Raw genomic sequence first — 27,490 nt, 5'->3', positions numbered from 1 at the left:
GGGTGGAGCCAGCACTGCCCCCTGCTCGGCAGGTGGAGGTAGGCACCGGGGGGAGCGGGGAGGTCCGGGAGCCCTCGCCGCACCCCCAAGCTCCACCCCGCCCCGATCATTTGAGGGGCGCCGCGGAGGTGCGACTTGGGTTGTCTGAGGCTGGCTGTGCTTAAGGATCCCCAGTGCTTGTCGCCCCGTCACTCGCCGCCCCTCCCCCTCAGGGTCTGATTCTCGGCAGGTGCCGCTTTACCTGGGGCAGGTGCTTGGCATGGTGCCTCGGGAGGGGAGGAGGCCACGCGGCCCGGCCCGTGCCCTTCCCCCGCACAACAAAGCTCCAGTGGCCCCGCCTCCGGACTGAGCTTTACGAGGGTCGCGACGCTACTCCGATTGGCACCTGTTGGCAGAAGTGCCCGAGTCACCTCATTAGGTGGGGGGACGGGGAGTCCACAGGGCCACCCTCTGGGCTGCCAGGTGGAACCTCATCCCAGGTGGGAATACCCGGGTCAACAGGCTGGGGATTTTCTCATACCTGGAATCCTACCTGGGCGTGGGGAGCAGGGCTGGGTCACCCCCTTTCCCCCCCACACACATATACACACACACAGGCACAGGTGACTGATGCCAATCTGCTGCCCAGCCATGTACTCCCTGTGCCACCTTGTGGACATGGCCTGAACTCACCTCCCCCACCTTTGACAAGCAGGGCCATGTGACTTCTGACCTTTGGTTCAATGACCCAAATCTGAGACATGTCCTGTGCCCCCTTAGTGCCTCACCATCTCAGCGTCGTCTGTGGTGCTGTGTAACCAGGTTCTCGTCTCCTTCTGCACCTGCCCTCCATCCCCTCTGTGTCTCCCCCATGTCCCCCTGTCCCCCACCCCAGTCCTGCTGATGGCCTGCCAGCCTTGCCGAGGAGCTGGGCGTATATGGTGTTGCAGATCACACAAGGTCAGACCTTGGGGCTGGGGAGGGCCAGGGTCCCCGTCTCTCCCCAGGGCCCTGAGAGGGCTGTTTAGGAATCCCCATTATATGCATGTGCTTGGTATGTACCAAACATGACCGGGATGGAGGCTATGATTCCTGGAACGAGGCTGGACCTGTGCCATGGTTCCCCTTCCCATCTCTTGCCCGCTTTCACCCCCCTCCTGTTCATCCTTTTCTTGTGGCTGCTTGGGCCTGCCACCCTGTCCCTCTGTCTGTCCCAACTTGTGCCTGTCTGTTCTGTGTCCGGCAAACGGATGTCCTGTCCAGATTCCGGAAACGCCCAAAGCATTGAAATCTCCGGACGTGGGGGTCTAGGTCCCTGGTTGCTCTTGGAAGAGGGGAGGATTCTGGGAGATAGGCCTGAGGTCTCCTGCTTTACAGTGAGAGGTGGTGGAGCAGGGATTCTCTAAGCCTGGGCCAGGCCCCTGTTTCATGGGTTCACCCTGCTGGCCCTTTGGTGACTCCTGCCTCCTGGGTAGGAGTGAGTCACTCTAGGGAGAACCCAGGAGGTCAGGCCTCCCTTCCTCCCTGCTCTGCATATTCTCAAGCCTCGGCTGCCGGAGGTCAACTGCTCCTCTCTGCCTGGACCCCCATTTGAGATGGTTCTGCTCCTGGCTGCACCCCTGCTCTGCCTCCTGGGGGCTGGGTGGGGCTGGGCAGTGGGCACGGCCTGGTTGGGAGTGGGTAGTATTAGATGACCCTGAGTTTAAATTCCAGCGCTGTCACTTCCCTGCCGTGTGTCCTGGGCTGGGTGCCTTTGTCTCTCTGAGCCTTGGTTCTGCTGTTAGAAAAATGGGACTAAGAGGGTGTGGTGTGTTCATGGTTGGGAGGAAATGTAGACCAGCACTCTGCAGGTGGGGCTGCTGTGAAATCCTTCCTGGCAGTCATGGTCAGTAGCGCAGGGTGTCAGTCTGTGTCCTTTAACCCAGGTTTCTCAGCCTCAGCACTATTTTTTTTAAAAATATATTTTTATCGATTTCAGAGAGGGAGAAACATCAATGATGAGAGAGAATCATTGATTGGCTGCCTCCTGCAAGCCCCCTACTGGGGATCAAGCCCACACCCAGGCATGTGCCCTTGACCGGATTCGAACCCGGTACCCTTTAGCTGGCAGGCCAACACTCTATCCACTGAGCCAAACTGGCTAGGGCAGCCTCAGCACTGTTGACATTCGGGGCTGAATCATTCTTTGAGGTGGGGACTGCCCTGTGCACTCTAGGTCATTGAGCAGCATTTCTAGTCTCAACCCACTAGATGCCAGTAGCACCCCCTCCTCACGCCCAGCTGTGACAACCAAACATGTTTCTGGGTGATGTCAGATCCCTCAGAGGTGGGGTGTGCAAAGTCCCCCACCCTCACTGAGAACTGCTCTGTCATCTCTCTGAGCCTCAGTTTCCTCACCTGGAAAGTGGGGGGAGAATAATGGCAGCTGCTCAGGATTAATGTGAGTGATTGGTGGGGTTGTGGGGGTGTGGCTCTTGGCCTGCTGTAAACCCTCCCTGGGGGCAGCTGCCCTCGAGGTTGGTCAGGAGCCAAGGAAGACTTTCTCCATCTGTGAAATGGGATCTCTAGGGGGGCAGGGGGGGTCAGCGCCTGACAGTGGAGCCTGCACTAGGGTTCTGGGCACTCCTGCTGTAAGTCCTGGTTCTGCCTCGTGCTGGCTGTGAGACCTTGGGACAAGCTATGTCACCATTCTGGTTCAGTTTCTTCATCTTGAAAATGGGGTGATAACATCTGTAATACTTTCCGCAATAAAGATAAATTTATAGAAGAAAATGGGGTGATAGTAGCACCTGCCTCATGGACTTCATTAGCTGCCCTGGGTTATTATTACTATCATTATTACTCAAGTCAGACTTGAGCTTCAGAGGGCCCCTGGTTTGGGGTACCCTCACCCCACCCCTCCAGCACTGTTTTCTTAGATCTCAGGGAGGTGCCCTTGGCCAGGCCAGGCCCCCTAGGCCTCCAAGCTGTAGTCAGCAGCAGTGGGCACGCAGAGGAAGCAGGAAGTTGTGACTGCCTGCATCTGCAGGCAGGGGGCTGGCTCATGTAAACAACCATGTACATTTGCATATTGGTGTACACTCGTGTTCTGTGCACATGCCCGTAGGTATATGAGAGTGTGCATACCTCTGAGTCAGCCCCGGGGGCCTGTATACCCTTGGGGGAGCCTGCCTTCAAGTTCATTCAGACGGGTGCTGAGGAGAAAGGTTCCCTAGATGCACAGAGCCCCGGAGCTGGCCCAGCGCAGGGGTTGCTGGGAGCTAGCAGGAAAGAGGAAGTGGCCAGTGAGAGGCCCTGGTAGGGCTGAGGTTCAGGAAGAGGGCAGGGCCCTCAGCCGGGACCCAGGATGGCGGAGGCTGATCCACCTTTGGACCAGGAGCTGGAGGTGGGGACTGGGGTCCCTGTGGGAGGAGGGCAGAAGAGGACCCCAAGCAGCATAGGCCAGAGGCCCTGCTCTTGGTGCCCCTCAGTTTTGGACAGAAGAGAGGAGCTAGGTTGGAGTTTCTGTTTGGAAGATGGAACTATCTGAGGCCCTTGGGCACTCCCACGTCAGGGAGATAGAGGAAGAAAGAGATAGGGCTCTGCTTCTTAGGTCCTGGCTGTAGGGGATAAGAGGAGGGGAGACGGGAACTGTCATTGCGGCCTCCTAGTTTGGGGGTATAGCAGAGGGAAGATGAGGCTGGCCTTGGCACTTGCTAGTTTGAGGCACGGCAAAGGGGAGAAAGAGCCTGTCCTCAGGACCCCGTCCCATAGTTTTGGGCGGCAGCAGAGGCCTGCCCTTGATACTTCCTTGATTGGGGAGCAGCAGAGGGAAGATGGGGCCTCCTAGTCTGGAGGGGCAGCGAAGAGGAGAAGGGGGTCTGCCCACAGTACCTGGCCATTTGGAGGGGCAACGGAAGGGAGACAAGGCCTATCCTTGGGGCTCCCTAGTTTGGGAGGACAATGTAAGGGAGGTAGGGCCTGTCCTAGGGGAACCCCCTAGTTTGGGGAGCACAGTGGGGGGGCAATGGGGCCTGTCCTCCAGAATCCCACCATGTAAGAAACAGGTAAAGGGAGACAGGGCATTGTCTCACCTCCCAGTTTTGGGGGGTCAGAGGATGTGGAGCAGGCCTTGTCATGGGAGCCCCAGGCTGGGAGGAGGCCAGGCTTGGCTGGCTGAGTGGTCTTTACCCCACATCCTCCTGGCCCCACTGACCCTGCTCTGTCCCCGCAGAGTGAGCCCCGCAGCTGGTCCCTGCTGGAGCAGCTGGGTCTGGCAGGTGCTGACCTGGCAGCTCCCGGGGTGCAACAGCAGCTGGAACTAGAGCGGGAGCGGCTGCGGCGAGAGATCCGCAAGGAGCTGAAGCTGAAGGAGGGTGCCGAGAACCTGCGGCGGGCCACCACCGACCTGGGTCGCAGCCTCGGGCCTGTGGAGCTGCTGCTGCGAGGCTCCTCACGCAGGCTCGACCTGCTGCACCAGCAGCTGCAGGAGCTGCACGCCCACGTGGTGCTGCCCGACCCTGCGGCTGCCACCCATGGTGAGCAGGGCCTTCCCAGAGGAGGTGGGACTTCAGGGGCACCACTGCCCGGGACTGAGCTGCAGGTTCCCAGAGGGAGGCTGGCCCCATCTCACTGACCCCCAGGGAGACACACTGGGTTACAGTAACCTCCACCCTCAAAAACGGTTCGAGCAAACATCAAAACCAACACCCAGAGAAAGGACCAACACCCAGAGACTTACAGTGCCACACTGTAAGTGTGGTCTAGGAAATGAGAGGATTGCTGAACAGCTGGGGTCCAACCACCGGCCCTACTGTCCACACTTACCACACACAGCCACACCAACCCAGACCACACACAGCCACACCAGACCACACACAGCCACACCAACACCTGGACAACACCAAAGGACCCACCCAGTGTTACACCAGTATCTAGACTCACAGTCACACCAACACCCAGACAACACCCAAGGACTTAGACACTATCATGTGCATCCCAGGAAGGCTTCAAGTCACCACAGCACGCAGAGACTTCCATACTGCCACCCAGCACCCAAACAAATGCACACACAGTCACACCAACACACAAACAATACACACCCAGAGACTCACACACGGTCACACCAACCCCCACAGATTCACATAAACACAGCTGTCTAGCTCTTCCAGACGTACACTGTCCTATCAACAGCCAGAGACTTGTATGCATAACGGGCCAGGGCCTGAAGACCCAACACCACTTTCACCAGCACCCAGCCTTTCCATACAATAGGCATATCAATAGCTAGGGGCCCACACTGTCATGTCAATAGTATGAGATAGTGCGTTAGGCCAACACCCAGAATCTCATATGGTCAGATCTACACCTAGAGTCACTCCCACAGTCACATTACTCTCCACAGAGTCACACAGAGCCATGCCAGCTCCAGAGACATGAGTATCTGGCTGTACACACCCAGGCACTCAGACACAGTCATACCATCACCTGAGATCTGAACATGTAGTTGTGCCAACAGTCAGAAACATGCTAGCGTCGCCCCAGCACCCAGATTCTCACACAGTCCTTTTTTCTTTTCTTTTTAAAATGTTTTCTTGATTTATAGAGAGAGGGGGAGGGAAAGGGATAGAGAGATAGAAATATTGATGAGAGAGAAATATCATTGATCAGGTGCCTCCTGCACGCCCCTACTGGAGATAGAGCCTGCAACACGGGCATGTGCCCTGACCCGGAATCAAACCAGCAGCCTCTTGGTCCATGGGTCGACGCTTAACCTCTGAGCCACACAAGCTGTGCTGACATAGTCCTTCCAACCTGTTGTCTCACATAGTTACACAAGCGCCTAGGGAGACGCACACTGGCTTCATCATGCCAGTACCCTATGGGTTACAGATAACCACACTCACACCCATGGCCTCCACACAGCTGTGTAAAGAATTAGGGGCCTCTGTTCACAGTCCCACCAACACTGAGGACTCATGCACACCTGGACACTTGCCCATTCATGCTGGTCCCGCCCTGGCACTGAGGGGTTCCCTCCGAGGTCTGGGGTGGTTGGATCCTCAGGGCCCTGGCCTGGGATGGAATCCGGGTTGGACAGAGGGCAGATCCTTTCAGCTGGGCCAAACCTCCTGGGCAGATGGAGGTGAGGGCCCTGGTGACTCTGTCGCACCCACCTCTCTCCAGATGCCCCCCTGTCCCCTGGTGAGGGTGGCCCGGCCTGCTCGGCCACCAACCTGAGCCGTGTGGCTGGTCTGGAGAAGCAGCTGGCCATCGAGCTGAAGGTGAAGCAGGGGGCAGAAAACATGATCCAGACATACAGCAACGGCAGCACCAAGGTAGGGCACAAGCAGGCACCCCCATGTGCATGCATGCTCTTGAACAGGTCATGGGCAGCGGGTGGGAGAGGTCGGGGGCTAGGGGAGGACAGGGACTGATGGGGGGCGGGAGGCCAGACTGGGGTGCAAGCAGGCCCTATGGGAAAGGGGGTGACTGTGTGTGATGTCAGACAGACACATGGCAGAGACTGTCCTCCCACACTTAGTTGTCCCCTAGAGACTTGAGGGTGTCCATGGTCAGGCCCACACAGAGCTACTCACTGCTAGTGACATCTCTCTGACACATGTCAACACCTGGATGCACACATGTCATCAACCTAACATCCAGAGACATACCATGTCATAACATCTAGAGTCATAGAGTCATAGCAACACCTAGACACACACACACCATATAACATGTAGAGACATCACCTAGACCCACAGATACACCATTAAATTCACACCCAGAGACCAGAGTTTTCATACAGATATCCCCCCAGTCATACCAGTCACAGGTCTGTCTGTCCCAACACCCAGAGACACTCACACAGACAAGCAGTCAGACATGCTGCTAGAGACACTTGTTCCCCCATGCTCGTGCGTGCACACACACACACACAAATATTACATGTGAGGGAATAAGCTACACAGATTATTTTTTCTAGCTTTTATTGAGCAATAACATACAGACGTATGGGAACCTTAAGTGTACAACCCAATGAAATTTTACCTGTGTACACACCACCCCATCAAAATCCAGAACATTTCCAGTCACCCAGAAAGTTCCCTCCTTCAGTCAATACCCAGGCTTCTCTCACCACAGGTTAGCTTTGCCTGGTTCTGAAACACAGCACAAAGTGAATGGAAAAATCCACAAACAGTTTCTTTTTTTTTTTTTTTTTTAATATGGAACGCTTCACGAATTTACGTGTCATCCTTGCGCAGGGGCCATGCTAATCTTCTCTCTATCGTTCCAATTTTAGTATATGTGCTGCCGAAGCGAGCATGACAACTGTTTCTACTACTTGTGCGCACAGAGGGTCCTGGGCTATGTCCAGTCATTGCAGTACCTTGAACTGCACACAGAAACATCTGGAGCCCCATTATAGCAGACTGTCTCATACACCCACCCAGTCACCCTTGGAGACTCACCCACGTGGCTACAGTCAGGGCTACACCTGCCATGGGGACGTGCATGCGTGCGAACAGCTGATGCGAATACAGTGCCTGCTGGTGCCAGGCACAGCCCTGAGCTCTTCATACAGATCAGCCTCTTTAATCTTCAGCCCAGTGGGGATCAGTGCTCTTAGTACTGATCCCATTCCTGCAGATTGAGGAAACAAGCCCAGAGAGGTTAAGTGGCTTGCCTGAAGCCACACAGCTGTGGCAGAGCCAGGATTCAGGCTCCCTGGGCTTCATCACCCCTTTACATCCAGGAGCACACAGATACAGACACTCTGTCACACGGTCACCCAGGCCTGCACTGTGTGGACAGTAGGGCCAGTGGTTGGACCCCAGCTGTTCAGCAATAAAAATATGGAACGCTTCACGAATTTACGTGTCATCCTTGCGCAGGGGCCATGCTAATCTTCTCTCTATCGTTCCAATTTTAGTATATGTGCTGCCGAAGCGAGCATGACAACTGTTTCTACTACTTGTGCGCACAGAGGGTCCTGGGCTATGTCCAGTCATTGCAGTACCTTGAACTGCACACAGAAACATCTGGAGCCCCATTATAGCAGACTGTCTCATACACCCACCCAGTCACCCTTGGAGACTCACCCACGTGGCTACAGTCAGGGCTACACCTGCCATGGGGACGTGCATGCGTGCGAACAGCTGATGCGAATACAGTGCCTGCTGGTGCCAGGCACAGCCCTGAGCTCTTCATACAGATCAGCCTCTTTAATCTTCAGCCCAGTGGGGATCAGTGCTCTTAGTACTGATCCCATTCCTGCAGATTGAGGAAACAAGCCCAGAGAGGTTAAGTGGCTTGCCTGAAGCCACACAGCTGTGGCAGAGCCAGGATTCAGGCTCCCTGGGCTTCATCACCCCTTTACATCCAGGAGCACACAGATACAGACACTCTGTCACACGGTCACCCAGGCCTGCACTGTGTGGACAGTAGGGCCAGTGGTTGGACCCCAGCTGTTCAGCAATCCTCTCATTTCCTACCTCTGCCCCCAGGACCGGAAGCTGCTGTTGACGGCCCAGCAGATGCTACAGGACAGTAAGACCAAAATTGACATCATCCGCATGCAGCTCCGCCGGGCGCTGCAGGCCTGCCAGCTGGAGAGCCAGGCAGCCCCAGATGAGGCCCAAGGTGAGCCCCTCGCCTTGAGACAACCTAGCCTGCATTTAGACTTGCAGCTCAGCTCTCAGCCCTGAGAGGGAGCCCTTTCTGTGGCAGAGAGGTGGGTGCTGTGACTCACTCTGTGACTAGAGCCTGTTCCCAACCCTCTCTGGGCCTCAGTTTCCCATTTTGTCCCACTTGAAGTTTACCCTAGATCAGATTTTGGCAAACGATAGCCCACAGGCCAAATCTGCTACTGCTTTTTTTTTCTTTCTTTTGTAAGTAAATTTTTATTGGCACACAGCAATGCCCATTCATTTACTATCATCTTAGGCCAGTTTTGCACTGGGACAGCAGAGCTGCGTAGTGGCAACAGAGCCTGTGTGGTCTGCAAAGCCAAAAATATTTACTCCCAAATTTTATAGAAAAAATTGCAGACATCTGGACTAAGTGGTTGCCTTGTCATGTTGGTTCATGTTGTGTAAATCTGTGGGTGTCCACCGCATGTGTGTCTCTGTCAATGAATGCCTGAGGGGTGTCTCAACCTGATTGTCAGCCTGAACTTGGGGCAGGGTCTTGATGTGTGACTGTGTCTGCGACTGATGTGTGTCAGCATTAATGTGCCATAGACTGTGGGACCATCGGTTGAGTGTATGCCCTGGTAACTACGCTAGTTTGTGTGTCACCATGACAGATAGAGGAGTGTCAGCTGTTGGTGGGTGTCAGGGTGTTTGGGCTGCTATTACAGAACCACAGACTGTGTGGCTAATAAACAGAAATTTATTGCTCACAGTCTGGAGGCTGGAAGTCCAAGATCAAGGTACTCGCAGTTCCAGTGTCTGGTGAGGCCCACTCCTTGGTTCATAGATGGTGTCTTCAAGCTGTCTTCATGTGGTGAAAGGGGCGAGGGAGCTCTCCGGGGTCTCTCTTATTTATTTATTTAATTTATTAAAAAAAATTTTTTTATTGATTTCAGAGAGGAAGGAAGAGGGAGAGAGAGAGATAGAAACATCGATGATGAGAGAGAATCATCGATCAGGCTGCCTCCTGCATGTTCCCCACTGGGGATGGAGCCCACAACCTGGGCATGTGCCCTGACCGGGAATCGAACCTCGGCCTCCTGGTTAAATAGGTCAACGCTCAACCACTGAGCACGCTGGCCAGGCCTGGCGTCTTTGTTATAAGGGCACTAATCCCATTCATGAGGGCTCCACCATCATGATCTAATCACCTCCTAAAGGTCCCACCTCCTAATACTGCCATGTTGGGGCTGGGTTTCAACATAGGAATTTTGGGGAGACACATACATTCAGACCATAGCAGTAGGTGAGTGTCAGTATGACTGTCCCTGTGATTGTCTCTCTGTATTGTGAATACCCTTGTGGGTTTCTCAGTGATGGTGTGTGATGGTATGATGATGGCCATGCACTTCTCAATGATATCATGAACTTGGGGACAGTATGACTTTGTCCTGTAAGTGTAAGTCTCAGCGATTGTCTGAGTGCCATGAGACAGCAGGCCTAGAAGCAAGAGTGTGACTATGTTTGTAAGATGACGTGCCTATGAATATCAGGGTTTCTGTGGCACTATGTTGTCGGTGTGCAGGTGAGTGCCATACACCTGTGGGTAATGGTATGCCTCTGTGACAGCGCCAGGGTCTGAGTCTGGTGTACAGGACAGTGAGACTGTTGGGCTGTTTCCCGTCTTTTGCTCTTAGAAAGAAGGCTGCCATGAATAGTGTACCTGTCAAGACAGCCATGGATAAGTGTGACCATGGCCTTGTGCCTCTGGGTGACAAGTTTCATACACCTGTGTGACAGTGTGTCCCGGTGCCTGTTCCTGTGCCTTTGGTGACTGGCTGCGTCCTGTGTCAGTGACTTCACACTGGGTGTGACAGCCAGCTTTTTCGACATTGGGTGCCCATGCCTATGGGTATTGGTGGCACTGCCCTGCCTGGGTGACAGTGTGATGGCATTTCTTTGCCTAGCTCTGTGCCTTATCTATGTGGCCGTGTGATTACGTTCTTATGATTTTCCCTGGGCTGGAGTTAGAGTCCTGGGAGTTCTGCCGTGGTGTGACCGTGTGTCTTAAGGGTCTTGTGATCATGCCCATCTGTCCCTCTGACAATGTCCCTTTGCCAAAATTGGGTTGTTTCCAGTCTTTTGCTCTTAGAAAGAAGGCTGCCATGGATAACAATGTACCTCTGTCAAGTGCAGAGGTGTTTCTATGGGACGCAGTCCCTGAATTGGGATGTGGATCAAAGAGTAAATACAGCCCTGACCAGTTTGGCTCAGTGGACAGAGCGTCGGCCTGTGGACTGAAGGGTCCCAGGTTCGATTCCGGTCAAGGGCATGTACCTTGGTTGCGGGCACATCCCCAGTAGGGAGTGTGCAAGAGGCAGCTGAATCGATGTTTCTCTCTCATCGATGTTTCTAACTCTCTATCCCTCTCCCTTCCTCTCTGTAAAAAATAAAATATATTTTTTAAAAAAGAGTAAATACATTTGTGATTTTGACAGACATGGCCAAACTGCCTCCATTGAAAGGCAACTTGTATTCCCATCAGCAAGGAATAAAAGTTACTTTTTAAAAAAATGTCCTGTGTTTGTGTGACTATATTCTTGTGGCTGTCCAGTTGTCCATGGCGTCCCCATGACAGTCCCTGGGGATGCAGTAGGATCCTGATGATGTTTCTGTCCCTCAGCCTGTGTTGACAGCGTGCCTGTGTGTATGACTGCCCAGTGTGACAGCCTCTGTCCGAGACCATCCCTGGGAGTGACAGTATTTGGATAAAAGAGCCTGACCACCCCGTGGGTGAAACTCGATGCATGTGGTGGTGATATGTCTGTGGCCCGTACCAGCTCTTATGGAAGGCTGTGTGTCTGGTTCTGGGTTGGTAAGACCTGGATCCCAGGCCCCGCCTCACTGCCCTGTGTCCTGTGCCCACAGGGAGCCCGGACCTGGGGGCGGTGGAGCTGCGCATTGAGGAGCTGCGGCACCACTTCCGAGTTGAGCACGCGGTGGCCGAGGGCGCCAAGAATGTGCTGCGCCTGCTCAGCGCCGCCAAGGCCCCTGACCGCAAGGCAGTCAGCGAGGTGAGCAGCGAGGTCTCCACGTGAGAGGGGCGGGGCCTTGGGGTGGGGGCGGGGCATTTAGTGATGTGGGGCGGGGCCTCCGTGTGGGTTGGGGCCTTGGCATGGGAGTGCCACGATGGGGGTGGGGGCTTTAGTCCGTGTGATCAGACCCACTTTTCAGGAAGTTCAGGGGTAGGACCCAGAAGGCTTGGGTTTGGGGCCTCAAGGGAAAAGGGGCCCTAGGTAGGACTTAGTCGGACACCCCCAGCCCAGCTGTGTCCCCAGCTGGCCCTGCTCCTCCTACTGCAGGCCCAGGAGAAGCTGACTGAGTCCAACCAGAAGCTGGGGCTTCTTCGAGAGGCGCTGGAGCGGCGACTTGGGGAGCTGCCCACTGACCACCCCAAGGGGCAGCTGCTGCGCGAGGAGCTCGTTGCAGCCTCGTCCGCAGCCTTCAGTGCCCGCCTGGCCGGGCCCTTCCCTGCCATGCACTACAGCACCTTATGCAAGCCCTCACCGCTCACAGGTGGGTCCCGACCTCCCCTACCTGAACCCACCCCACAGCTCTTTTTTTTTGTCCCCCCCCCCACCCCCAAAGATCCAGACTCCCATCCCACTGTTGTCACTTTTCCATTCACCCCAACCCTACAGCCTGGGCCCCATGCACCCTGGACTCCTTCCCCACCTTGCCCTCTGATTTTGGACTCCTCTCTCACTTTCCCCACCTCCCCATCCAGCTCTGCCTTTCTCCTGCAGCCATAGTCCCTCAGTGCGGCCACTCACCCTTAGAACCTTCGGTGCTGAACCTCTGCCCCTGCCCCTAACCCACCCTCCTTAGACTCCTCAACCACTACCTCACCAGACCAACCCTACTGTAGGCCTCAGCGCCTGCCCTGGACCTCAGATGGCCCTCTGAATCATGGCCTAGTTCTGCTCTGCTTCTCCTTGCCTGGACTTCCAGCCTACACGCTCTTCTGTCCTAAACCCCAACACCCGGAGCCCCTCCCCAGCCTGGCCTGCTGCAGCCTCTCCCCTCCCCCTGGTCCCATATTCCTTATTTCTGGGCACAGCCATCCTGTGTCAGATCCCCTGCCCTATTCTGATTGTCCTTCACCAGCTCCCACTTGCATGCTGGCTGTTTCTGTATATACCCACTTCACCTGGGGCCCCCTCCCTTCGACCTGCCCCAATGGTGGTTCCCCCCTGAGCCTCACCCTCCCTCAGGGACCCTGGAGGTGCGTGTGGTGGGCTGCAGGGACCTTCCAGAGACCATCCCCTGGAACCCTTCACCCTCAACGGGAGGGCCTGGGCCCCCGGACAGCCGCACCCCCTTCCTGAGCCGGCCAGCTCGGGGCCTTTACAGCCGAAGTGGAAGCCTTAGTGGCCGGAGCAGCCTCAAAGCAGAAGCCGAGAACACCAGTGAGTGGGGCTGGAGGGATGAGGTGGGGTGAGGGGTCCTTGGATACCCCACATGTATAACACTCTAACGGCACACTCATTAAGATGGGTACTGTAAACTGAACAACACGTGTCAGGGAGGATGTGGAGAAATTGGAACCCTTGGGCACAGTTGGTGAGAATGTAAAATGGTGCAGCCACTGAACAGCATGACAGATCCTCAAAAAATTAAACATGGAATTACGATTTGACCCAGCAGTCCTGCCTCTGAGTATATGCCCAAAAGAGTTGAAAGCAGGTTCTTGAAGAGACATCTGCACACCTGTGGTCATAGCAGCATGACTCAACCATAGCCAAAAGGTAGAAGCAAACCAAATGTCCATTGAACCACATCGTGCTGAGTGAAATAAGCCAGTCACGAAAAGACAAATGCTGTGATTCCACTTATGTGCGGTCTCTAGAGTAGTCCAACTCATAGAGGTGGAAGGAATGGTGGTTCCCAGTGACTGGGGCGGTGGGGGGAAGGGGGGGCAGGATGGGGAGTTAATGCTTAATGAGGACAGAGTTTCAGTTTGGGCATATGAAAGAGTTCTGGAGATAGATGGTGGTGTTGGTCACATAACAACGTGAATATACTTAATGTCACGTGGCTGTACACCTAAAAATGTTTATGATGGTAACTTTTATATGAATTTACCACAATAAAAAACACTAATATATATAAAGTATGTGTAACGAAAAATAACAATAGGGCAAACATTCATATATCCACCACCCAGGTTAAGAAATAGAACTCTCTGGAAGCTTCCTCAGGTTCCCTCCCCAATTCTAGCCCCTTCCTTTTCTGTCCTAGTGTTAGCTACTCTTCCGACTTCATGGTTGTCTTTTTTTTTTCTTTTTCTTTTTTTGGTTTCCTTTGTAATTTTAGCACTTCATATATGTGGAAGCATACAGAATGTATTCCATATCAGTGGCTTCTTTCATTCAACATTGTTTGGAAGATGGATCCATATTGTTGTGTGGAACTATAGTTCATTCATTTTTACTCCTGTTTAATAGTTTATTGTCTTAAACTGAGCCAAATCAATTGATGTCTTTCAGTTTTTTTTGTGTGTTTTTTTACACAAATTTTTATATATATATTTTTAATTGATTTTTAAAAATATTTTGTATTGATTTGAGGGATAGAGAAAGGGAGAGAATTAGAGAGATAGAAACATTGAAGAGGGAGAAACATCAATTGGCTGCCTCCTGCACTCCCCTCACTGGGGATTGAACCCACAATCCAGGCATGTGCCCTGACCGGGAATCAAACTGGTGACCTCTTGGTTTATGGGTCAAAGTTCAACTACTGTGCCACACTCGCCAAGTTGATTTTTTAAATTTTTTTTTTAGAGAGGAAGGGAGAGAGAGAGAGAAACACCAAACTGCTGCCTCATGCATGTCTCTTTTGTGTTGTTTTTTGTGTTGTAAAAAATAGTTGAGCCGAAAGCCGGTTTGGCTCAGTGGATGGAGCGTCGGCCTGTGGACTGAAGGGTCCCGGGTTCGATTCCGGTCAAGGGCATGTACCTGGGTTGTGGGCACATCCCCAGTGGGAGATGTGCAGGAGGCAGCTGATCGATGTTTCTCTCTCATCGATGTTTCTAACTCTCTGTCTCTCTCCCTTCCTATCTGTAGAAAATCGGTGAAATGTATTTTGAAAAAAAAAAAAATAGTTGAATATCAGCCATGATTTATGATTTAGGTAATAAGACTATATTGTCATTTTGAGGGTGTTCCTCAAAAATTTATACACATACTTTGAATAATTATAAAGGCAGTGTTTATTAAAGTACATTTCATTTTCAGAACTGAGCTGTCAGCTGTTAAAGTGTGTATACATTTCTTTGGGACACCCTATGTGTTAATTCTTCTGTTAATGAACAGGGAGATGCTTCCAGTTTGGGACCATTATATAAGCATTATATTATGCATCTCCTGGTGCATATCTGCATGCATTTTTCTAGGGTAAATATTTAGGAGTACATTGCTGGAATGTGTAATGTGCATATAGAATAAAAGTAAATTTGGATCCCTACCTCACATCATACACAAAAATCAACTGGAGGTGGATTAAAGGCCTTAATATGAAAGGTAGACCTAACTGGGTTGGCTCAGTGGATAGAGTGTTGTCCTGTGGACTGAAGAGTCCCTGGTTCAATTCCGGTCAAGGGCACATGCCCCGGTTGCAAGTTCAACCCCCAGTGCGGGGCGTGCAGGAGGCAGCCAATCAATGATTCTCATCATTGATGTTTCTCTCTCTCCCTCTCCCTTCCTCTCTGAAATCAATAAAAATATATATTTTTTAAAAAGATAGCATAGCCCTGACTGGTTTGGCTCAGTGGATAGAGCATCGGCCTGTGGACTGAAGGGTCCCAGGTTCGATTTCGGTCAAGGGCGTGTGCCTTGGTTGCAGGCACACCCCCAGTAGGGCGCATGCAGGAGGCAGCTGATTGATGTTTCTCTCTCATCGATGTTTCTAACTCTCTATTTCTCTCCCTTCTTCTCTGTAAAAAAATCAATAAAATATTTTTAAAAAAGATAGCATAGCAGAATATTATGATAGGAAATATGATAAAAATATTTAATAAGATAAAAGAGCTATATCCCACCCCAGCATTTCCTGACCCTCTCATCCCCCCACCCCTCTTCCCCGGTTGCAGGTGAAGTTAGTACTGTGCTCAAGCTGGATAACACAGTGGTGGGACAGACATCCTGGAAGCCATGTGGTCCCAACGCCTGGGACCAGAGCTTCACCCTGGAGCTAGAGAGGGTGAGCTAGGTTGGGGGACAATGGGGCCTGAAGGAGGAGGGTTCTGGGCCTTGGGCACCCCCAAATGATGGCCCTCTTCCTTTCCCTTGAGGCACGGGAACTGGAATTGGCTGTATTCTGGCGGGACCAGCGGGGCCTGTGTGCCCTCAAATTCCTGAAGTTGGAGGATTTCTTGGACAACGAGAGGCATGAGGTCCAGCTGGACATGGAACCCCAGGGCTGCCTGGTGGCTGAGGTACAGCCGTACCCCTAACCCTAAGAAAATACTTCCTGCATCTCCAGCTCCAAATTTGGAAGATATGTATGGATTGGGCTTAGAACCTTGATAGAAAAGTACATCTAATTAGTTACATCAGTGACATGACTTAAGCTTGGATTGGTTTTGTTTTGAGGCAAGATTTAAAAAAAAATTTTTAATCACAGAATTTTGTCAAACCAGAAAAGAAAAACAAAACTTGGCAACATGTCATGGCCCATGGCAACACATGCTAGCAGAGCCACAGTCAAGTAGAGAGAGATTCCTTCTGCAGTGGAGTTAGGGTTCAAGTCCGGGGATCCCACCCTCAGCACTGTAGACATGGGGGTGTTGTCCTGTGGACTGAAGGGTCCCTGATCATTCTCAGTTGCAGGGGCCATTCTGTACATTGTAGGGTATTGAGCAGCATCCCTGGTTTCCACCCCCAGGATACCAGTTGCAACCCCTCCGGTTGTGACAGCCACAGTGTCTCCAGACCTTGTCAATCGTCCCCTGGTCGAGAGGCCATGATCTGAATAACATTCCTAGCTGACCCCTTGTTGTATGTCCCCAGTGCCTTGCTGACGTTCACTTGTTCATCCTCACAACAACCTAATGCACAGCTGACAGTGGAGGAAACTGAGGCCCAGAGAAGAAAAGCCCCCGGCCCTTCCTTTAGCCCAAATTATCCTAAAAAATTGTTTTAATTTGCCTCTAACATATCCATGTGCCCTGTTTTATATATACATACATCCCTCCCCATACCCATATCCCCGTGTGAAAATTCTTACGTGATCTCATAATCCAGGAACTGAAGGAAACGAGGAGCTGACTTCAGGCAGGCCAGTTTCTTCTATGAACTGGTGGGGGTGGCCCGGGGGCAGATTCTGAAGCCTTCAGGGTTTCTCTCTGGCATTTGATTTTGTTTTATGCTTCCCCAAAATGCCATCCGGTAGAACTTTCTATAGTTGTGTTGTGGATGAGCCAACAATAGTTGCATTCTACTGTGGGAGGAAATGTTTTCTGTCCGTGTCGTCCAGTATAGTAGCCGCCAGCCTAGTAGCCACTTGAAGTGTGGCCAGTGTGACTGGGGAACTGAAACGTTAAAGTTACTTAAGTTTTGTTTCACTTAAATAGCCACATGTGGCTAGTGGCAACTGTATTGGACACACATAAAGTGACACCGTTCTGTGACTTTAGCACTTTCTAGAAGATGTGTTGGAGTTTGGAGAATTCAACTAGGCCAGTGGTGGCCCCACCTGGGTGGGCATCAGTATCACCTGGAGGGCTTATTGAAACAGACCGCTGGGCCCCACGCCTGGTGTTTCTGAATCAGTGAGTCCAGGTGGGGGCTCGTGGATCTGCATTTCTAGCACCTTCCCCGGCAATGCTGATTTGCAGGTCTGGGACCGCTCTCGGGAGTCAGGGCACTAAGTGGCGTAGGACCTGTTTGCTGGAGTTGAATGTGCATCTTGTTGGGTCAGACTCCCTCCCCACCCCTTGAGGAAGGCTTGGTGCCTGCTTCTCGTGTCTCCAAAATGGCACTTTCTCTCTCCCTTCCTTGCTCGCTCCTTTCCTTGCCTCCCGCACGCACCCCAACTGGGGCCGAGGAGGTGGCTCTGCCAAGCGGCGGATTGGTTTTGGAACCCCTTAATATGGTGCAATGCCACAGTGATCGGAATCCCCAAAACATGCATGTGCACACCTCTGCTCCTAAGGGCTTCTCCACTAAGCTGCCTGGAAGTGGGCAAGGGTCCTCACCCGGTGACCCCTCTCCCCAGGTCACCTTCCGCAACCCTGTCATTGAGAGGATACCCCGGCTTCGACGGCAGAAGAAAATCTTCTCCAAGCAGCAAGGTGAATGGGTGGGTCCGGGCAGGGGAGAGGCCCGGGGTCCCAGGAGCGTCTCGGAGGGTGACACTGCCCGGTCCCCCCAGGGAAGGCGTTCCAGCGTGCTAGGCAGATGAACATCGACGTCGCCACCTGGGTGCGGCTGCTTCGAAGGTTCATTCCCAGTGCCACGGCCACGGGCACCTTCAGCCCGGGGTCTTCTCCCGCACCTGAGACCCGATCCACAGGGTAAGGAGGACAGGCCCTGGGGGTCCCTGCTGCCCCTGTTGCTTCTCAGGGTGCTGGGTCCGATATACCCTCCTTTTTTGTACTACAGCGACATATCCGTGGAGAAGCTTAACCTCGGGGCTGATCTGGACAACTCCCCCCTGAAGAGCCCTCTGGGTTTTCCTTCCAGCCCATCAAGTCTGGTAAGCATCTCTCTCCTTCCCTAAGCCTGGCTAGGCAGCATCAGGGAGCCTCCTTCCCAGCTCAAGGCCCAGAGACCACCAGGAACTTCCCTGGGTCACACAGCACTCCTCTGGCAGAACCCAGGTCCAGTTCTTTTTGTTGTTGTTAATCCTCACCTGAGGATATTTTTTCTATTGATTTTTTTAGAGAGAATGGAGGGAAGGAGGAAGGAGGAGAAAGAGAGAGATTAAGAGAGAAACATTGATGTGAGAGAGACACATTGATTGCTTGCCTCCTGCATGAGCCCCAACTGGGGCAGGGAGTGAACCTGCAACCCAGTGCAAGTTCCTTGACAGGGAATTGAACCCGTGACCCTTCAGTTCTTGGGCTGATGCTCTAACCACTTAGCAACACCTGCCAGGGCAGGGTCCAGTTCTTTATCCTGGATAAAAACATGAGCTCAAGAGCTAGGCCTCCTGGTCCCCATTCCTGCTCTGCTACCTCCTAGCTGTGTGACCCATGCCAAGCACTGCCCTGTAAAAATGAGCATCTTTAATACTCCTGTCAAAGATAGAAGTCAAGATAGTGGTTTTCTCTGGGTGGGTTGGGGGTGGTTATTGATAGGAGGGGGACACAGGGGAGCCTGCCAAGTGATAGGAGTCTTCTACATCTTGTTCTAGGTCAGAGGTCAGCGTACTTTTTCTGTAGAGGGTGATATAATCAGTATTTTCATCTTTGTGGGCCAGATAGCCTTGGCCCTAACTATCAACACTGCCATTGTAGAAAGCAGCCACACGTAATACTCACATACACCAGCGGGTGTGGCGGTGTTCTGGGAGAACCTGACTGGTGGCCACTGAAGTTTCAGTGATACATCATTCTCCTAGATCAGGACGTATTCTTTCCATTTTCCCATCCCTTAAAAATATAAAGGCCATCCTTAGTTTACAAACCATAGAAAAAACAGCATTTACCCACCCCTCGTCTAGGCATGGGGACCCAGGTGGACATGTATATGATAGCTGATCCCTTCACCACCTCCCTGAGTGCGTTTTTAAATTATTATTATTTTAAAATATATGTTGATTTCAGAGAGGAAGGGAGAGGGAGAAAGATAAAAACATCAATGAGGAGAGAGAATCATTGATTGGCTGCATACCCCCTACTGGGGATCAAGCCTGCAACCCAGGCATGTGCCCTTGACCAAAATTGAACCGAGGACCCTCCAGTCTGCAGGCCAACACTCTGTCCACTGAGCCAAACCAGCTACGGCCTGAGTGCATTTTATATTTTATGTTGTTTGTTGATCCTCACCCGAGGATATTTTTTCCATTGATTTTTTTAGAGAGAAGGGAAGGGAGAGGGAGACACACAGAGAGAGAAACATCGATGTGAGAGACACATCGACTGGTTGCATCCCGCACGTGCCCCAACTGGGGCCGGGGATTGAGCCTGCAACCAAGGTACGTGCCCTTGTCTGGAATCAGTCCTCGGGCCAGCACTCTAACTACTGAGCAAACCGTAGGGCTATTTCATTTAAAATAGCCTTGTCTGGGTGGCTCAGCTGGTTGAAACATTGTTTAACCCCAAAAGGTTGTGGGTTCGATATCTGAGTCAGGGCACATACCTAGGTTGTAGGTTCAATCCTGGGTTGGGGTGGGTATAAGAGGCAGCTAATCGAGGTTTCTCTCTCACATCGATGTTTCTCTTACTCTCTCCCTTCCTTGCTTTCTAAAAATCAATAAAAAAAAAAGATTATATATATATATCCTTGGGTGAGGATTAAAGAGAAAGAAAATAATACATGCTTCATGGCATTGAATTAAATGAGATATTATATGAGATGAGGTGAGTTTGGCAAAAAAAGAAACCCAAACCTCCCCAAAATTAGTAACACTGATGGCTGGGAAAGATGCAGGAAAACAGGCAGCCCACGGGCATGCCCACTGTTACATCCACTTGGGGGGCCTAGCTGGCTGAGTTAAAAATGGACACTATCTTACCCTGCCCAGAGTGACTCAGCAATTAAAGCATCAGTTCCTGCACCAAAGGGTCTTGGGTTCAATTTCCGGTCAAAGGCACATACCTGGGTTGCAGGTTCAATCCCCATTCCCAGGAGGCACGTGCAGGAGGCAACCAATCAATGTGTCTCTCTCACATCGATGTTTCTCTCCCCCCTCCCTCCTTTCCATTCTTTCTGAAAAGCAATGGAAAAAATATCCTTGGGTGAGGATTAACCAAACAAAAAACAAAGAAATGGATACTGTCTTGACCCAGAAATCCCACTCTGGACCTACCCTAGATCTTCACACAGCATCACCAGGATGTTCACTGCAGCAGCTTTGTGAGGGCAAAAGAGTGGAAACAACTTCAGGGTCCCTCCATGGGAACCAGTGCTAAATAAATGACAAAGTGGAATAGTATGCAGCTGTGAAAAAGAAACAAGTCTGGTGTGCCGGTGTAGACTGATTTCCAAGACAGATTGTCCAGTGGGAGAGCAAGATTAGAATATTGTCAATAGAATATTGTGCAAGGAAAGTGGAGCCTGTCCCGGCACTTTTGTTCATGTGGGTATAAACTATATCTAGAAAGATACCAAGGAAATCACTGACAACAGCTGGCTCTAGGGAGGGCAGCTGAGGCAGGAAGGACTGTGTTTGAGCCTGTTTGTACTGATTGAATTTTTGGAACTGTGTACTTTTTCCCCATAAAAATATTAATTTTGATTCTTTTCAAAGTTACATATGGATGTGGTATAAAGAATTAATGCCACATCTAGCCAGTTTGGCTCAGTGGATAGAGCATTGATTGGCCTGCAGACTGAAGGGGCCTGGGTTCCATTCGGTCAAGGGCACATGCCCAGGTTGCGGGCTCGATCCCCAGCAGGGGGCGTGCAGGAGGCAGCCAATCAATGATTCTCTCTTATCATTGATGTTTCTCTCTCTTTCTTCCTCTCCCTTCCTCGCTGAAATAATAAAAAAATATTTTAAAAAGGTCTTGTTTTAAAAAAAAGAATTAAGTGGCTCCAAAGGGCTAATACCAATAAAGGGAATAAGATAAATGGTAAATATTTTACAGCATGAAATGTACTGGGGAGAAAAATAAAGCAGAAAAGGGGGGAATGGAGAAGGTTGGTGTTGCGGGTTCTGTTATTTATTTCATAGAGTGGTCCGTGACCACCTACGAAGGTGACATTTGAATAAAGGCCTGAAGGAGGTGAGGAAGGAACTGCAGAAAAGAAAGTTCTGGGCGAGGGGACACTCCGTGCAGAGATACGAGGGTGGAAGCACGCCTGGTCTGTGCAGGGCACAGTGAGAGGAACTTGTGGTTAGGCGGAAGTGAACGAGGGGCAAGTGGGAGCAGAGGTGAGGTCAGAGAGGTGACAGGAGCCTTGGTGGCTATTGTGGTTATGGGGTGCCTCACTCTGACCCCCTCTCTCTGCTACAGAGTTCGCCAGTCCAGGAGACAACCACCACATCTGAGCTGCCTTCAGAGACTCAGGAGACCACAGGCCCCGCCCTATGCAGGTGACACCCCTCCCCTGTCCACCACCCACCACCGCTGCCCACTGTCCCTGTCCCCACCAGTGTCCTCTCTCCACAGCCCTCTCAGGAAGTCACCCCTGACCCTCGAGGACTTCAAGTTCCTGGCAGTGTTGGGCCGGGGTCACTTTGGGAAGGTGAGACGGTGGCAGGAAGTTAAAGAGCTGGGAGTCTACACCCTTGGGTCTCTGGACTGGTTGCTAAGGCCACCCCTGCCCACTGTGGTTACAGGTGCTGCTTTCTGAGTTCCGGCCCAGTGGGGAGCTGTTCGCCATCAAGGCTCTGAAGAAAGGGGACATTGTGGCCCGAGATGAGGTGGAGAGGTGGGGACCCTGCTCAGGGCGCCTGAGAACATCCGTCTTCTCTCCTGGGAAATGGGAGTCAGCAGTCCTTCCTCACTCTCACTGAGCTAGTGCTTACGAAAATACGGACTCTTTTCTTAACATTTACTTACTTACTTATTTATACTAACTCTTAGAAACATCCACTCTGCGCTTCATATTCAGTGACTCATTTGTCCCCACAACAGCCCTGTGTGGTCAATACTGTTATTGTTCCCATTCTCCTGATGGCACAGAGAAGTTGAGCAAGTTGCCTGAGGTCGCATAACCAGTAAGCAGCCGGTCCAGGATTTAAACCTAGGGACTCGGGCTCTGCAGCCTGTGCTTTTTTTTTCTTCTTTTAATTGATTTCAGAGAGGAAGGAAGAGGAAGATAGGAACATTAATGATGAGAGAGAATCATTGATCGGCTGCTTCCTGCACACCTCCTACTGGGGATTGAGCCCACAACCCAGGCATGTGCTCTGACCTGGAATCGAACCAGGACCTCCTGGTTCATAGGTCAATGCTCAACCACTGAGCCACATCAGCCGGGCTGAAGCCTATGCTCTTAATGGTGCCATAGCATTGCCTCAGCTTTGGGGTCAGGGCCCTGAGTTCAAATCCTATCTCTGCTACAGACATACTCAGAGATCCTGGGGAGACCCTTCTGAACCTCAGCCTACCCCTCTATAAAAGGGGAGTAATAGTGTCTTTCTTGCAGGGTAATCAAGGTGCATTAAATGAGAGACTGAATCTAGAGCATTCTGCATAGTGCCTGGCCTCCTGTAAATTCTCAGTTAGAAACAGTGAGACTGTCCCCAATCTTCTTAATATCTTTTTGTTAATCAGGAACCCAATTCGGGCAGGCTTAAGCAAATAGAAGAATTTATTGCTCCGGATCAGAAATGTCCAGGGGTGTCTGCCTTCAGGCATGGCTGTATCCAGGTGCTCAGATAATGTCTCTCAGTTCTGCTTTCCTGTGTATGGGTTTTGCAGTCCCCTCACAGCGGCAGAGATACCCTCCACCCAGCAGTTTAAGGCTCATCCACTAGATTTAGCCCTTCTTCCTTAAAAATTCCAGGAGATCCCAGTCATATGCCTATGTTGCGGGCTCCATCCCCAGTAGGGGGCGTGCTGGAGGCAGCCCATTGATGTTTCTCTCTCTCTCTTCCTCTCTCTGCAATCAATAAAAACATTTTTTTTAAATATATTTTTATTGAGAGGAGGAAGGGAGAGGGAAACAGAGAGAAACATTAATGATGTGAGAGAATCATTGATCAGCTGCCTCCTGCACACACCCTACTGGGCATTGAGCCCATAACCCAGGCATGTGCCCTTGACTGGAATCGAACCTGAGACCCTTCAATCCGCAGGCTGATACTCTATCCATTGAGCAAAACCAGCTTGGGCAATAAAAACATTTAAAAAAAATTCCAACAGAAATCCTAAGATTGAGCCCCATTGGCTTGGCTTCCTCATTCCTAAATAAATTCCTGGCCAGGGAGATGGGGTGCTCCAATAGCCCACCCCTTGCAGCTCCCCAAAGAGAAGTTGGGGGACTGTTACTAGGATGACAGATGGATTCTGGGAGCCTGTTTAGCTGACAAGGCTGCCGAAGTTCAGAGATATGAAGCAATTTGCCCAAGATTGCACAGCCATACGAGGCCTTCAACAAATATCCAATGTTTGAGGACTCCAGGGAGTATGAGGGTTGGGGGTAGGGAGCTACTATGCTCTCTGACCCCTGTCCCCACCCTGTCCAGCCTGATGTGTGAGAAGCGGATCTTGGCAGCGGTGACCAGTGCAGGACACCCCTTCCTGGTGAACCTGTTTGGCTGTTTCCAGACACCGGAGCACGTGTGCTTTGTGATGGAATACTCGGCTGGTGGGGACCTGATGCTGCACATCCACAGTGACGTCTTCTCCGAACCCCGAGCTATGTGAGCCCGGCCCCCTGCACCCCATGCCTCAGCCCCTTCTCATTCCTCCCCCTAAAGATCCCACCTTCCCCCCACCCCCCAGCCCTTGGAGTCTGGTCGAATGGGGGGCTTTTGAGGATGTGGCATCCAGGTTTATATGATCTTCCTTGTGGGGAGGCCTGGCTCCCTCACACAAGCCTCTCTCTGCAGCTTCTATTCAGCCTGCGTGGTGCTGGGGCTGCAGTTTCTCCATGAACACAAGATTGTCTACAGGTGTGTGCGTGTGCGTGTGCATGCTCATGCATGCATGCTCTGCCCACTGGGGGGCCCTCAGGCTTCAGGCAGGGCCCCCATTCCCACTCATTCCTCTTTACATCCCCCAACCCCTCACAGGGACCTGAAGTTGGACAATCTGCTCCTGGACACGGAGGGCTATGTCAAGATCGCAGACTTTGGCCTCTGCAAGGAGGGTGAGGGGCGGGGCAGGGATCTGAGGGTATTAGACAGAATGGGGGGAAGGAATGGAGTCCCCAGCCCTACCCAGGTTATCTCACAACCCCACCCTTGATCCTGGGACAGGGCTGGTGGGACCCCCTCCATCCCCCAATAATCTCACATGTCCCTGCTGCCCCAGGGATGGGCTATGGGGACCGGACCAGCACATTCTGTGGAACCCCGGAGTTCCTGGCCCCCGAGGTGCTGACAGACACGTCGTACACGCGGGCGGTGGACTGGTGGGGGCTGGGCGTGCTGCTCTATGAGATGCTGGTTGGTGAGGTGAGGCCACAGGCTGCCCCCACCCTGCTTGTCCCTGGGATGGCACTGGAACCTGCGTGTGCCCAGGGGTGGAATCAGAATCTGCCTCCAACACGTGTTGTGTGACCAGGGGCAGGTGGCTTCTCCCTGGCCTTAGTTTCCAAATTGTAAAGTGGGGTACATACCCTCTGTGTGCAGGTGCAGCCAGAGCAGAGGGCTTTGGGGCTGGGTGTGGCATGGCCAGAGGAGGTGCCTAATTCATTCACCCTGTTCTCCCTGCTTTCTCCCTGTTCCCAGTCCCCTTTTCCAGGGGACGACGAGGAAGAAGTATTTGACAGCATCGTCAACGATGAGGTTCGCTACCCCCGATTCCTGTCAGCTGAAGCCATCGGCATCATGCGCAGGGTGAGGACCCTCCAAGCTGGGGTGTACTGGGGAGGGGCTCTGGGGTCCGGAGGGGAGACTGATACAGTGCCCCCACGCGCAGCTTCTGCGGAGGAATCCGGAGCGGAGGCTGGGATCCAGCGAGAGGGATGCGGAGGATGTGAAGAAACAGCCCTTCTTCAGGGTGAGGACCCTCATCCTTCCAAGGGCCAGGCCATTTCCCCTACCTTGTTGCTTCACCTTCAACATTGTCACCCCTGCCTTCCCCGTCCCTCACCCTCACTGACCCTGCTACACCCATACCTCCTCTAGGCTGGCCTTAGGGAACCACTGCCTTAGTGTGAGACCAGGCTCCCCTGATCCTTTCCGACCTCCCAGCCCCGCCCACTCTGCCCCTCTATCTTGTGACTCAGATGGACCTCCACAGATCCAGAGGTGGAGGGGGCGCAAGAGGCTGGCCCCTCATGCCCTCTGTGCCCCAGCCCCCCACACTGACCTCCCCCCACTCTCCCTGTAGACCCTGGGCTGGGACGCCCTGCTGGCCCGGCGCCTGCCGCCGCCCTTCGTGCCCACGCTGTCAGGCCGCACTGATGTCAGCAACTTTGATGAGGAGTTCACCGGGGAGGCCCCCCCGCTGAGCCCGGCCCGGGACTCGAGGCCCCTCACGGCCGCGGAGCAGGCGGCCTTCCGGGACTTCGACTTCGTGGCCGGGGGCTGTTAGCCTGCTCCCCTGCCCTTGTTCCCACCCAGCTGTTGTTAGTTTTTAAAAATGCCTTTGGGGTTTGCCCCCTCCATGCATCCCTGGCTCTTTTTGTTCACAGTAATGGGAATGGAGGGGCGTAATGAGAGTTGGGGAGAGTGGGATGGGAAGATGCCTTGGGTTATGCTGGGAGTTATTGGAAGGGAGTCAAGGGAGGATGGGAACTTGGGGCTGTCACTATGGTAGGGAGCATGGACAGGCCTTGGTGGGAGGGGTTCAAGGCTGTGATGGGGCGTGGCTTGGGGGTACAGCCTTGGGGCTGCGTTGGGGGAGCTCAGAGCCCCCGTGGGCGAATGGCTGCGGGAGCCCGCTCCACCACCCTCGCCACCGCCGGAGGAGCGCCCCGGGCCTCTGCCACCCCCCAGCGGCCACACGCGTGCTGTAGCACCAACGGGACACACCGCCCTGGGCTGGTCCGCAAAATGGCTTTATTCCTCGAAGGCTCCGCGCTGCGGACCTTCCCCGGCATGGAGTGGTCTGGCTTAGTTGCTGGGCCTCCGGGTGTGCCTAGAAGTGGCTGAGGCCACTGTGCCGGGAGCTGCGCAGCGAGCTGGCCTCCCAGGTGCTTCTGGTTAGACCCAGCGCGGGGCTGCCCTTGGCGCCGGGCCTCCGGGGCAGGAGGCGAAGCAGTTGGCGCAGCACGGCTTGGCGCAGCAGGATATACACCCAGGGGTCCAGGATCTGGTTCCACGAGGCGAGGCGCACGGCCATAAAGAGCGGCCGCTGCAGGGAGCTGGAGCCCCAGCCCCCAACGGCCAATACCACCAACACCTGCGGGAGAAGCCGCTGTGAGCGGTGGAGTGGTTGTCAGAGAAGGGGCCCAGCGATGGGTGGGGCTGGGATGGATGGGAGCTTGACTGGAAGGTAAGGGGGTTGTGAGCGTCACGGAGGAAAATGGGTGTCTTCGTGAAAAGGAGCTATGGAAAGATCGGCGAAGAAGCGGGGCCTCAAAGGACGCGGAGAAGCAAAGGCCTTCATTGAGTGGGGCTCGGACTAGAAAGAAGAGAAATCCCAGGTGTCCCAAAGGGCAGAGGGCTGAAGGGAATGGAGCCAGAGAATGGAGTGTCAGGGCCTAGAGGTGTGCGGCTGGGGAGGAAGCTTGTGGGGTTGGGGTGAACTACGAAGACCCCAAGAAGGAGTAAGATCAGGGGGCTTGGAGGAGGGGTGGACTTCAGGGAGAGGACAAAGGGCGGGCTTTCTTGACAGGTGGGGCTTGAAGGGGGCGGGACTCTGGCTGGGGAAGAGAGAGAGGACAGGAATATCCTCGGATGGAAAAGGTAGTAGGGGCCCAGGCGGGAGCAGGAAGAACTTGGCTGAAGGGGCCGGTGCGCCCCTCACCAGCAGCGGGCTCCAGCAGATGCACGACACCATCATGATGCCCACGAGCTGGCCCACCATCTCCACGTCGTGGGCGCGGGCTCTACGCGTTGAGCCACGGCCTAGGATGCCGCTGGGGGCAGCGGAGGCCGAAGCGACGGAG

General features: G+C 53.0%; 2 protein-coding genes across 4 annotated transcripts; one reads left to right on the top strand and one right to left on the bottom strand.

The window, feature by feature from the left end:
• Positions 1–465: 465 nt before the first annotated feature.
• On the top strand, positions 466–26,048 carry PKN1 (protein kinase N1). 3 transcript variants are annotated; one of them, XM_005865842.2, is made up of 23 exons: positions 466–479; positions 875–939; positions 4,193–4,496; positions 6,145–6,296; positions 8,466–8,601; positions 11,520–11,665; positions 11,954–12,167; positions 12,866–13,060; positions 15,742–15,851; positions 15,943–16,086; positions 17,868–17,943; positions 18,024–18,165; positions 18,254–18,347; positions 21,775–21,854; positions 21,931–22,006; positions 22,101–22,192; positions 23,955–24,131; positions 24,321–24,383; positions 24,504–24,580; positions 24,745–24,887; positions 25,164–25,271; positions 25,354–25,434; positions 25,768–26,048. In XM_005865842.2, exons 2-23 carry the CDS (start codon positions 883–885, stop codon positions 25,969–25,971), a joined length of 2,871 nt encoding a protein of 956 aa, XP_005865904.1. In that variant the 5' UTR covers positions 466–479; positions 875–882; the 3' UTR covers positions 25,972–26,048. The 3 variants fall into 3 exon arrangements, 2 of the variants coding, with proteins under 2 accessions (XP_005865904.1, XP_005865905.1); XM_005865843.2 differs by lacking the exons at positions 466–479; positions 875–939 and adding an exon at positions 3,272–3,364; XR_001362038.1 differs by lacking the exons at positions 466–479; positions 24,745–24,887; positions 25,768–26,048 and having other exon boundaries at positions 868–939.
• Positions 26,049–26,416: 368 nt separating this feature from the next.
• On the bottom strand, positions 26,417–27,489 carry PTGER1 (prostaglandin E receptor 1 (subtype EP1), 42kDa; the record flags this gene model as incomplete). Its single annotated transcript, XM_005865849.2, has 2 exons — positions 26,417–26,781; positions 27,349–27,489. Coding segments are annotated over 2 exons (405 nt in total), but the record flags the coding sequence as incomplete, so codon positions are not given.
• Position 27,490: the final 1 nt, after the last annotated feature.

This window comes from Myotis brandtii, unplaced genomic scaffold (genome assembly GCF_000412655.1).
Source record: "Myotis brandtii unplaced genomic scaffold, ASM41265v1 scaffold2134, whole genome shotgun sequence".
NCBI classification, from domain to species: domain Eukaryota; kingdom Metazoa; phylum Chordata; class Mammalia; order Chiroptera; family Vespertilionidae; genus Myotis; species Myotis brandtii.
This window is presented reverse-complemented; position numbering and strand designations above follow the sequence as displayed.

Excerpts from the sequence above, each read along its gene's own strand:
- PKN1 (XM_005865842.2), top strand. The coding sequence starts at position 883 with ATGGCCTGCCAGCCTTGCCGAGGAGCTGGGCGTATATGGTGTTGCAGA. Across the intron at positions 4,497-6,144 it reads CCCTGCGGCTGCCACCCATG|ATGCCCCCCTGTCCCCTGGT; the intron begins GTGAGCAGGGCC and ends ACCTCTCTCCAG. Across the intron at positions 24,132-24,320 it reads TTCTCCGAACCCCGAGCTAT|CTTCTATTCAGCCTGCGTGG; the intron begins GTGAGCCCGGCC and ends CTCTCTCTGCAG.